Source organism: Channa argus, chromosome 17 (assembly GCF_033026475.1).
Source record: "Channa argus isolate prfri chromosome 17, Channa argus male v1.0, whole genome shotgun sequence".
Lineage (NCBI taxonomy): Eukaryota > Metazoa > Chordata > Actinopteri > Anabantiformes > Channidae > Channa > Channa argus.
In genome coordinates, this window is record NC_090213.1 from 8,029,726 (window position 1) to 8,042,375 (window position 12,650).

The 12,650-nt window shown below is 38.9% G+C and overlaps 1 protein-coding gene across 3 annotated transcripts in view; it reads left to right on the top strand.

Moving 5' to 3' along the window:
- The window catches only part of enpp1 (ectonucleotide pyrophosphatase/phosphodiesterase 1), a 29,256-nt gene extending 17,393 nt beyond the window's left edge, over positions 1-11,863 (top strand). For 2 of the 3 annotated variants that reach the window (XM_067481287.1, XM_067481288.1), the window contains exons 14-23: positions 348-417; positions 1,967-2,054; positions 3,433-3,617; positions 4,252-4,288; positions 4,358-4,524; positions 6,286-6,421; positions 7,301-7,375; positions 8,471-8,603; positions 10,106-10,250; positions 10,418-11,863. In XM_067481287.1, the coding sequence (XP_067337388.1) occupies positions 348-417; positions 1,967-2,054; positions 3,433-3,617; positions 4,252-4,288; positions 4,358-4,524; positions 6,286-6,421; positions 7,301-7,375; positions 8,471-8,603; positions 10,106-10,250; positions 10,418-10,570 (1,189 nt within the window). In that variant the 3' untranslated portion in view covers positions 10,571-11,863. The remainder of the gene's footprint in view (positions 1-347; positions 418-1,966; positions 2,055-3,432; positions 3,618-4,251; positions 4,289-4,357; positions 4,525-6,285; positions 6,422-7,300; positions 7,376-8,470; positions 8,604-10,105; positions 10,251-10,417) is intronic. The other variant, XM_067481289.1, reaches the window with a different exon arrangement.
- The last annotated feature ends 787 nt before the right edge of the window (positions 11,864-12,650 follow it).

Here is a 12,650-nt window from a genome sequence, read left to right on the forward strand (position 1 = left end):
AGTGGCCCGCAATTTAACATTTTATTAAATTGTTAAAATACATGTGGAAGTGTGCAAAAGTTTTTACATACTGGTCCAAATCTGGAAAGCTTTCCAATCAAGCAGGCAGCCTAGAAGGAGAAAACACACACCACACCAGAATTTAATCGGTCAACTGTGTGATTCCTGCTTCAGGTTATATGGAGGTAAACTTCCTGAAGAGTATTTTTGCATAAACTGATCATAAAAAATAGGATGTACATACATGTCAGTAACTCTCAGACTAGAGTTTAAAAGCTCACTCTTCATTTCTGTCAATCTGTTTTGTCTCCAGTGCTGAATTGAAATACTTTATTTGACCTTTTCAGGAACAGCCACGAAATCAAGTACTGCAGAGGAGGATTCCATGGCTCAGATAACCTCTTCCCCAACATGCAGGTCAGCAGAGGACTGTATTTGACTAAATAAACACTCCCTGTTGAAACTGAAATAAAACATACTGAGACGGACATGTACAATTCTCACCCTGCAGCTGAATGGACAAACACTCCCTGTGTTATCACTAGACTTTTCATCAGATCTTTAAACGTGATAAAGGATTTGGCAAATACTTCTAAATTATCTAAAGTTCAAATAAGTTGAAGCAGTTTTTAAGTAAATGTTTTTTTTTTCTCTGTTATAAGCCTTTAGGTCTGAAGCTACATATATAAGCTGTACTCACATTAGAAGTACATTTCTAGAAAGCATACATGTCCTGGATTTTGCAATAACAAAGCAAATATTACAGAACAATAGCAGTGTAACACATTCTTCAAGGCAGATACAAGAATAGTTTTTTCCTTTTTTAATAATACATTTTCATTCGGGGCGGCTGTAGCTCAGTTGGTAAGGGCAGTAGTCTACAGACCACATTGTCAGTGGTTTGATTCCTGGTTCCGGCCATATGTTGAAGTGTCTCTGGGCAAGACACTGAACCCCTAACAGCCCATTCCCATCCCCAGCTGTGCAGTGCTGGTCCAAGCCTCCGGCATAAAAACTGTGCCAAATCAGCATGCGGACAATGATCCACTGTGGCGACCCTGAACTCACGGGATAAGCCGCAAGGACAAAAAACAAAAAAAAAATTCTCATTAATTATTCACTCAAAGTAGACATTCAAGTATATTATTAATATATGTACATTTTACATTGGGCTCCTTTTCCAACACCACATCTGCAGCCATTAACATCTCTTCGCTGATACATTCATAAGCTCCTCTATTTATGTTTGTGCTCATACTGTATACAATAGTCACTCAACATCTACAGTAGAAGGCTTTATTTACTACATATGCATTTTTTTTAAGAACCATTGAGTAATAATGTCTTCTTTACACAACAGCTTACTTATTACAGTATCTGTTTTAAAAAGACTCGACTGGCTGATCTTGTCACTTAATTCAGAATATTTGAATCCATATGCAATACAGTATATCTCAGTGTTGGATGGTAATGTTTGTACATTAAACCAATGTGAATACTGCTCCAAATACTTTCAAAAACACCAGATGTAAGAAACACAAATACCGTGTTGCTCTAAAACTCAAATGCAGTAATTACACCTACACATTCTCACATGGACTCAGTTTGCTACATTTCTAAATATGTTTCTTGCTTCCACCTTCATGTTAGTCATCACAGGAAGTCAGTGTATAGTTCTGGAATTAGCCGACAAAGCCACTGACTTCTCTAGAAATATGTGTGTGTGACAGCTTTTAGACAACAGAGAGGAAAGTGTACTTTGCCTCGTTCCAGGTTACATAAGGGCATTTTACAGTGTTGGTTCATTTTAAATATTTGCACATGGCCTCATTGTGGTATTGAGTGTTTGACATTTTATTTACGGAAAGTATAGATGAACGTTTCCAGTGGAGAGACTGTGCAGCAATGTAGTGTTCCCTCTCCAATAAATTCATCAATGAATAAATGTCACCCTGTTATTTTTTAGGCGATCTTCATCGGCTATGGTCCAGGATTTAAAAACAGAACTGTTGTGCCTCCTTTTGAAAACATAGAACTATATAACATTATGTGTGGTAAGTTACTTTGTTAGAGCATACTATCTGCTTATCGTACCAAAGTCTTCTTTTAATATATATTTTACATTTTCTTCGGTTTTTAATTCTGCTGTTTGGTTGTTTCAATAACATGAGAGATTCTGATTTCCTAAACAATAAACTACTGCTGTGCTGACCACCAAACTACTTCTTCAAAATTCTAATGAAGTTTTAAGATTAAAGCTACAGTTTGCAGCATTTTCCACTGCACTCTGAATTTAGACTCTATGAACAGCAGGATGTACAGAGATTCACTTGTAAAAGCGTTTTGAGTGAGGCTCACTCTTCCAACCAATCTGACGAGCAATGATTTTTTTTTTTTTTTTCCTTGATTTGTAAGCTTGTTAGACTTCTTATTTATTAAAATTGTATGAAAACTACCATCCGAGAGGCTGTGCAGAGCGTGGAGGAGGGTAAAGAGCGAAGCAAAGCTGTGTTGGAGCAAAGAGACCAAGCCTGGCAAAGCAGAGAGGACTGATTTTGAGTGTCATGTTGGCGCTAGCTGTAGCTTAAAGGGATTTTTTTGCTTTTCTTTAAAACATGGGCCTTATTTGTGGCGTTTAACTGACCTTTGACACGTACCTCTTTCCGACTGCAGTTACGTTAACTGCAGAGGATACGGTCAGAAAAGGAAACACCTGCACTTCACCGCACTCAATTTCACTATGATGCTTTTCCTTTTATAATAAACAGCAGGAAGAAATAGCGGCCACACAGGAAAAAAGTCAGAACTTTAATACATAATACAGCAGAACACAGAGAAATTTTGCCCCCGAAAAGTACATAAAGTTATATGTAACTGTAAATGGTCTTAATTCATATACTACCACACAGTGTTGCGCTAGCAGCTGTTTTTTCCTACAATATTTTTTGTATTAAATCAAAGTGAATGGAGTTTTGATTCAAACAGCACCATCTGCCATTGTTTACTTTTTTACCAAAATTGCTTTTATGCTCCTTTTTATTGTAGAATAGGTACTGTAACCGGTCTAACAGCATTTCTCCCTGGAGATTTAAAAAAATAAATAAATAAAATATCCTCCTTATCAAATTCAAAACTTGAATTTGTAGCAGACTCAAACGTGTAGGCGACTCACTAATGATTTAATTAAAAAAAAAAAAAAACTTCCTGTGTGCCTAATCTAAATGTGACATGGGTGTACTCCTGGTTAGTAGCACCCTGAAGAATTGACTGCATGGTGTCACTGAATCATTCAATCCATACAAGGATCATGCTTTATGTGAGAGGTAGCCACATCTATGAAACGAAGGTCGTAAATAAATGTTATTTTCTCTATCAGATCCACTGACATGCTGTGCTGTTCCCAGTGTGTGTGATACTGTTTTTCTGGTCCAGATCTCCTTGAAATTCGCCCTGCCCCAAACAACGGGACTCACGGCAGTCTGAACCACCTTCTGAGTCATCCCTTCCATCTGCCAGTTCACCCAGCAGCACTGTCCTTTAGCGTCCAATGTGAGGCCAGTAGCCCCACCCCTGCTGATGACCTGAATTGCTCCTGTAAATCTCAGACCAAAGAAACGGTATGTGCCGAGAGGTTAATGAGTTCATGTGTGTGTTTTTAGTCACGCTAGTGTCATAGGTCAAGGCAAGGCCCTACTGGGTTGGCCCAAACATTAATTCAGGAACTGTTCGGCCAGTTGACACAAACTTTGGTACAGATACTTGAGACTTTACTGATGTTCTGAGTCACTTAGGTCTTTACTGGGAGCTATCCAGGCTTGCAGTCCTACATGATAATGACCTAGATGGGCAAAAAATGATGGGGAGACATTAATGGTTCAGTCTGTCTCTCTGGCACCACCATGAGGCCGACAGTTATGGTTTGTACACCAAAATGTCTAAACAACTTTTACTTAGATTAAGATAAAATTTAGTAGGTTTACTACCTCCCAGTCTTTTAGCCAATCATGCCCAACTGCCACTTATAGTGCTGCAATGCATAAATGCATAGTAGTCGCTCACTCTTATAGAAGTCAAATTAATTGTTGAATATAAGATGGTAAGAGGTTAGATTATTCCCTTAGACAGTTGAATCAGTTTGTTTCACTTGACTGCAAAGCTCAGGTACATGAAACTTTTTCACTGCTCACATTGATGTGAATAGTCAAAGTGCAGTGAACACACACCTGCTAACAAGTGTGAATTTATTTCCAGGAGATGGAGTTCAACAAACGTCTCATGAATAGTTCCAGTAAGTATTGCTTTCCTTTCCTTTGCATCGATCATGTTTTTAGAGAAAATGGTGTGTGACCTATGATAGTTTCCCGTGATGCAGCCAGCTCGCAGCGCCTCCACTGTCCTTTCGGCGCTCCAACAGTTGTCCAACCACACACAATCTTTTGTCTTCTCCACCACTCTGACTACCTCAACGGATACAGCAAAGACCGTCTCATGCCCCTCTGGGTGTCATACACCATCAAGCCACTGGTGAGTCTACTGTTTAGAGCTTTCTTTTATCTCTAAACATAGCCTGTTGAGTTGAGTTATCCGGGCTGTATTTCTTCCAAGGTTAGGTTTGGCAACAGATTGTAAGATGTTGTTTAGCATCTGAATGTTTTCTCTAAGCAGCTATTACTCATCTCCTCTGCTGGTGTTGGCTCAAACTGTTCTTGTGTTTGTGGTTGAGATTTGGCGTAAATCATGACCTCAGGCAGAGTGATACATTCCAAGGACAGTTTATACTGTCACTGTCTAAATAATTGAGGAAGGGAGGATGTAGATGTTTTCATTCAAGATTTATCCAAATGTAGTGCAACTAAACACGGCTTTGTACCGTATTCTCTGTATTCATTTGGACTTGAAAGTGTTTTAGTCCTGTCACGGTATAATATAGCATCATTATCACTTGGGAACACCCACAGAAACTTTGTGCTACAGCTCCTGGGAGTAAATACGTCCGAATAAACTAGCCTTAAGCTAGTTGGCCTACAAAATCAATTCCTCATTGAAATGGGTAGAGCCACGCTGCAGAACAGCTTGCACCTCTCTTCTTCCACACACAGGATATTTTGAAATTCGCACAGCATTTTTCTGTCTGTAATCACACACAGAAATTTTGGTAATGCTTTAGTTTGCCAGTCTGTAATTTTCAAATACGTTTGAGATATTTTCCAGCAAAGAGCTGTATAATTTTGTGGTAATTATAGGGTGAAGGAAATATCAATGAAAAATCATGTGTGTTTAAACCTAAATAAATATTCCTTCAGAAATTACAGGAACTATAACTCGGTGCAATCATTCATTCACCATTTTATTTCCTTAGTCTTGTTACTGGAGAACCTCAGCTCCACTCGCATCTTTATTCTAAAACGCGGTCGATATAAATGCTGCGGTTTAACTCCATAACAGCACCAGGGATCTTAGTCACTTGCAGTTGGCCAGCTGGGTTACCAGTACAAGGAAATGCCCATTCGGAGCATGCGGGGCAACATTTGTCCCCAAGTGGAGCAGTGTGTCTGGCTGATGTGTCTTTAATCATTTTTTGGGTAACAATGGAGGTCTATGGCAGAACTAACCAAATGTGAGTAGAGTGTTGTTAATTTGGTTTTAGTTTAGTCTGTAGAGTGATTGTGGACAATACGATTAATTTAGAAAATTACAAAATTATCCTTTGAAGCCACTGTAACTTGGCTTCATTCAAACTTGGTTGCCACAGCTGTCTAATATTATCTACCACATTAAGCCCTATTTATAAATGTCCTAAAAACAGAAATGCTCAACGAACACTTTCATTGCTACCCTTACCCAGACATATAGTATGAAGCAAACCGCTTGACCTATTAATGCAGAGGGATCTCTTCCAAGGAGCTATGAGTTATGGTTTTAGAGCTGCCAGAAAATGTCAGAATGATTTTGAATGAGGTTTTCATTCAAAAGCCCCAAGTTCCATTTTCACCTTTTCCCTCTATAAGAGACACTGTATTCTCAGAAAGTATAAAAATGTCATGGCCTGTGGAGTGAAAATTCAAAAGTAGCATATTTTACTACAAATAATGGAGATTTGCCCTGATGACGAGGAAAGAGATGAGATTATTTTTAGAGAGCTTTGCAAACAAATATAGTGCAGTGACCTCACTGACCCACATGCACAGGCCAGACCAAACCAAACCAAGTGATGTTACACAACACTCGAAGTGCTGGTCTGTCCCACTCCTACACTATCTGCCACTGACTGTTCCTCTCCCTCAGACCAAAGTCAAACCCCTGAGCCCAGAGTTGGAGGCATGTGTTCGTGCTGATGTTCGCATTCCAGCAGCCAGCAGCCAGATGTGTCCACGCTACAGGGACAACCCTAATCTGTCCTATGGCCTGCTGCACCCCCCCAGTGAGTGTGAATGTGTGTGTGTGTGTGTGTGTGTGGTCAGTTCACAGCACATCATCCCCCAGCTGGGTGTTGAATTCAAGTTGACGAGGTTTAGTCACATTCTCAAGTAAAAATGCACCTGTGCTTTAAGCCTTCAACAGAGGGGAAAACACATTACACCTGATTTCAATGCCTTACATTGGTTACCTGTCAGCTTCCCTATACATTTAATTCTTTTACTGGCTGTCTTGTCCCTGCCTCCGTGTCCATCATGCTTCCAGTACATGAAGCAGTACATGTTCTCAGATCCTGTGGCACCAACCTTTTTAAAGTTGTTCCAGAGTGTAACCTCTAGGTGAGGCAGCTTTTAGCCATTGGAACAGTCTGCGTGAGAACGACTAAAACACAAAACAGAAAGTCACGATGTTTTTCAAACGCAAACTTAAAACCCATATTTTAAGCCTGGCTTTTGATTAAAATATTTTATGTGCACTATTCATTTATTTCATATATTTATGTGCATTATTGCCCTTGAGTCTCCCAGTTTTATGTTGCCCTAATTTTGTTTGCCATGTTATCAACTTCTCATGTATTTCTTCTTTTCCAATTCGCTTATCCTTCGACTGTTCATTCTTTGTTGACAGCCTTTACGTCAGCTTTTCAATCATCTGTAAAGCCCTTTAAATTGCTTTAGTAGTTTGAAGATGAAAAATAAAGATTGTTTGATTGTAAGATGGGACATTGTCGTGAAAACATAATGTGGGACACTGAAATTGTAAAACATTTTTCAGTATGTTCACTGTGTATGTCAGACTTTCAAAACATACCACTTTGTGTTTTAATATCATCTCCAAGTAGCAGAAACATTCTCATTTCCCGCATTCCTTCTTTTATCTGTAGATCTGAGTGCTGACGGGTATGATGAAGACTCTTTAATCACAAGCAACATGGCTCCGATGTTTCCAGCATTTAAAGGTGAGTCAGTCTTACTTGATTTGTTTGTTTGTTTGCTTGTTTGTTTCAGTTTTATTTTGACTGCACCTAAAAACTGAAAATGGGAACAAAACTCATGCAAGAGATGATCTTTAATTCCTGAGTTGTCAGAAAGGTTCATTTGCCAACTAAATGAGAGCTTTCAGACTGTACGGTCTATTTAAATAGCAAAATAAAGATGCCGTGGACCACAGCTAGACATAATGTCATGCTATGTTTTGTTAAATAGTCAAACACTCTCGTTCTGTGAGAGCAGGTATTGAGGTTTGCTAGCTTCTCTTCTCATTTTTATTCCTCAATGTTATACTTTTCAAAGCTGATGGTTTAAAAAAGGCCTATACTTTGTCGCAGTCACCTCTTAAATATACGTAACTGGAGTCCAAACATCTGACCGCTGTGATTATATGAAAAATCTCTTAGTTTCCTGCAAAGCACGATTAAAGGTTTAGTCTTTGGAACTTTTCCAGAGGTACAGTAATCCTCTTGCCGTCCTGTTGTAGACACCACAGTTTTTGTTTTTGTTTTTTCATTATAAAATTGTCTTTAAAGTTGGTTTAATTAGTATTGTGATGGATTCACCAGTCAAAACAGGAGCTGGAATTAATGATCAAGTTCGAAAGGAATTTATGTTGGTTCACGACTTTATTTTTTGTTGCCAAGGCTTTAGTCTGCACTTGCACTCACAGTTTTACACAACACTTTAAAATCATGTGTGTCATATGTGGAAAGTAATTTTGTAATTCAAACTGCACAGCCAGGATTTTGTCAAAACTTGTTGAATGTGTTGGGTGATTAATTTATTGAGTGTTTTAGATGACGTGTGTTGGATTGTTGCCACTGGGGCCACCCAAGCTGTAAATGGAAATTCTTTCTTATTTGTACCAGGCCTATTTAAAAAGACCCCTGTCAGATACGATTTTAGTTTGAAAGGCTAAATGTGATTCAGCTTACAGATGCTGCCCCCTGTTGGCACATCCTCCTAACACTGTGTGTGAATGTGTCTCATTTGTTACAAGCACTACAAACTTTTGTTTTTGTTTTGTTTTGTTTGATTTGTACTCTTCTGTTTCACTGTAGTTGTTTGGACCCACATTCATGACGTCCTGCTTAAAAACTACTCACAGCAAATGAACGGAGTCAACGTTGTGAGTGGGCCAATATTCGATGAAAACTATGATGGGCATGTTGATGCATTCCAGAAGATCTCAGGGTACGTCTGTGACACACTCCATAGATCAAAACTGCAGACAGAGGCCATTATTGGTTTTTATCTCAAAAGTATTATTTTCTGAAACTGTGAAAAAATGGGAGCTATAAAAGTGTGTTCAGGTGGGGTTTTTTTTTTTTATTAAATAAATGTAAAAATGCTGGTAAAGGCAGTTGTCCACAGACCACAGGGTGAGTGGTTCGATCCCCGGCCCTCGCTATAAGTCGAAGTGTCCCTGGGCAAGACACTGAACCCCTAACAGCCCATTCCCCTCCCCAGCTGTGCAGTGCCGGTCCAAGCCTGGTAGAGATTGGGGAGGGTTGTGTCAGGAAGGGCATCCGGCGTAAAAACTGTGCCAAATCAACATGCGGACAATGATCCGCTGTGGCGACCCTGAACTCACGGGATAAGCCGAAAGGAGAGTATTAGTTGTAAAAAAGCTGCCACTGTTCTTCTCTTTTGAGAAGCCAGAAAAAATTTCACTTACGGTTTAAAAAAAAAAAAAAGGATAGTTGCCCATTATTGTTTCACTGATTGAGTAACTGGTTAATTGTTTCCACCTTACAGTTGACTGTGCTAATAACAATCATTCAGCTTTATAAACTGGTATTTATTTTGCAAAGTCATTCGACCACTTAAAATTTCCTTAAGAAGAGGATTTGACGTCAGTTGATTTGTCTTTCAGTTGTGGTTGACAGTGAAACTTCCTTGGTTTCTACTTCCCCACAAACCTCTTGAAAAAGAAGATGCTGTAAATCATGAGCTGCATTGTTTTGTTTTGTTTTTTGAGTGAGTAAGAAAAAACGACTGCACATTTTTGTTTATTAATGATGTCGTGCTTTTATTGTTTAGACCAGCAGTCAAACAATTGAATGATTTTAGTCAAAAACTCTCAGAGCACTCAAGCCACTCTTTTGATAACAGAACACACACATATTGAAGACAGTTAGAACCAGTTGAGCTGCAGAGGGACCAAGTCCATCCCATTGGGATAAGACCCTCTGTGCGAATGAGTGTTTCCTCCAGCACTGTCCTGACTGTCCACTCGCTGTAACGTCACGTCTCCTGCACAGGCATAAACTACAATCACAAGAACAACCAGACTTCAAGAGTTTGTTTAAGAAACATTGAACATGAAGAGTTTCTTTAATATATTGTGTAGTGTGTATCATAAGAAACAAAATGGGGCTCTAGGCACAGACTTGCAGCATACAAGTAGATATTAGTTTTAGTTCTCATAGTCCAAATACAGAGATCCACAGGTAATATATGTTATTTAAACATTTACATTCATTAAGAATTGAGCAGGGAGTTCAATAAATGGAATATCACTAAAATAGGTCCTAAGCCAACACATTATATTCAAAGTGTTTAAACATAACTCATAAAAGCCACGTTTCACAACCCTGAAATAGTTGTAAATAGCTTCTTTTTTTTTTACTTACTAGTGGCTGGGTGAGTGGTTTTATTTTACATCTTAACCCTGTGATCTCTTTTCTCTCCAGGAATGAAGCTCCAATCCCGACTCATTTCTTCATGATTCTGACAAGCTGTGGTAATGTCAACTTTAGACCTGTTAACTGTGAGGGGCCACTGCAGGTGAAGGCTTTCATCCTGCCCCACAGACCTGACTACACAGAGAGCTGTGCTGTGAGTAACTCCACCAACTCCGCTCCTACTCATTTCTAGTCAGTCTGCGTCTGTGGAAACCTGGTGACAAACAGTGGAGAAATCAGTCACAAAGTGAGAATTTAAAATAGATTGTCCGCTAATATGTAATGTCTCTGCTTTTTTTTTTTTTTTGTTCTTTCTTTCAGAATGCTACAAACCTGTCATGGGTGGAGGACTGGATGAATTTTCACACTGCACGGGTACGGGACATTGAGCTCCTGACTGGACTCAGCTTCTACCATGACAGGTTGTCTGTGGAAGAGACGCTGCAGCTAAAGACGTTCCTACAGGCTGCCTAAGATCCCAGACCTTTTCAAATGAATTTTTAATTTACAAATGAAGCCATATCGGCCTGCTCAACAGGCCTCTGTCCACACGGACACACGGGTGCCCCACTCTGTTTTCAGAACGTTGTTCCATCCAGATTCTTTTTTTTATATATATATATATATATATATATATATATATATATATATATATATATATATATATATATATATATATATATATATATATATATATATATATATATATATATATATATATATATATATATATGATTCCAAAACAACGTTTTATAATTATTTGTTGTGTTGAATACCTAACATTTGTGTCTAATCATGTTTTTAAAGATTTTGAACCAAAGATCTGCTGAATGTCGGAGAAAATGGGGAATGAAATAAGAGACAAAAAAAAGAATTAATAGTTTGAAGACGTCTCATACCACAGATGCTTTTATTGTAAAGGACTTTACGCCAAAAACCTGAAGTATCAGCATCTGTTTGCTGGAAAAAAAAACCCACCACACATACCAGGCAGCCAGAAAAATACTTTTCATGAGATTCGAGAAGAAATTTGTTTTGCTCTTTAAAAACACAATCTTTTTTTTACTTTCACCTGCTAAGTGTGGCTATATGTTCATAGTTGTTCATTTTTGTGCATCTTCATCAAGAACCAATGTGGCTTTTAGTATTTTGTGATTTGTTGTTATTCTCTGTGTGTGTGTGTGTGTGTGTATGCATAGATGGCCTATAGAATAAATATGTCCCTGGCTACAAACATTCACAGTAAAAAGTGACCCTACTCTCATAAACAAAGCAGACACCCAGACTGAAGACAAACTACAACAGCACCACTTTTTCTTTAGTCAGCCGATTTTCTTTCTCTCTGTGGTTGTTGTTGATCAGGTTCTTTGAGCGTTGGTTTGCATTTCTCAGGCTCTGTGAACCTCTTTTGGAGTTTTCTCACACCTATTTGAGGCTGCGCTGTGCCCTTTTTAGTTCAGTTTGGTGTCCTTTTGCAGGTGTTTGTGTTTGTGTGGACCTTTTGGGGCTCAGTGACATTCTGCAGGTTCTGAAGCAGAAAACCTGCAGCTGAACTGAGCTGTAGAGGCTTTTTGTGCCCGTGAGACCTGTTAAATAATCTGGCCATGAGTGTTTGTAGCTGAAATGTTCGTTTGTGGGTGTCATGTTTAGGATCACCGTCCTCTTTGTTTTGTCTCTGGAAGTGGTTTGTTACAGTTTATTGACTACTTGCAGAAATGACAACTATGGACAAATACACAGTTTCATATAAAAACTCTTCTACACCAACCTTGTGACCAGAATTCTTTGTTTATGACTTTTTGCAGCATTGGCCTGACTGTAAAAACTGTTCCTGCTCACAATAATGGACTCAAAGCAAAGCTATTTTAAGTCTTACACGTGAACAACAAATATGAGATGTGTAACAACAGTTGCCGTGTTGGCATTCTACAAATTGCAACAGTACGTGTGAAAACAGAAAGGAAGTTGCAGAGCTCATTTCTGAACCTGCCACTTCCTCAGGTTGACCACTCCATCAGTGCAGTGAGCATGAAGATTATGTTGCTGCTGATACTGCTCTGCACTGGCCTACTTCTCATGTCTCCAACCTGAGCTGAATGGGGTTTAGTTTGGGTTTTTTTGGGGGGGGGGGGGGGGGGGTTGGGGTTTTTTTGTTGTTTTTTGTTTTCTTTTTGGACGCTGTTCAGGGATGCAACTGATCATCTTGGCCATTGTGTGTTGGTTGAAATTTAGCAACAGTGTGGGTGGGGGGGTTTGGGTGGGGGCATTCTTTAGGCTGTTTTAGGCAGTGTTTAAGTGGTACATTTTCTGTTCTTTTTGCAGTTCATTATGGTTTATTTGATACAAAAACATAATTATAAAACATACATTTGAATAAAACTTGCTAACCCAGATTCACCCTCAAAGTGAAATACAGAAGTGTCCCAGTGAGTTTCTTTGACTTCTAGCTTTACTGATCTCAGAGTTCCAGTCTAGAACCTGATCAATCCCACATAGTTACACTACTACAGCATTATTTTTAAATAACAAATTGGGGAGAGAACAGCGTTTGTCC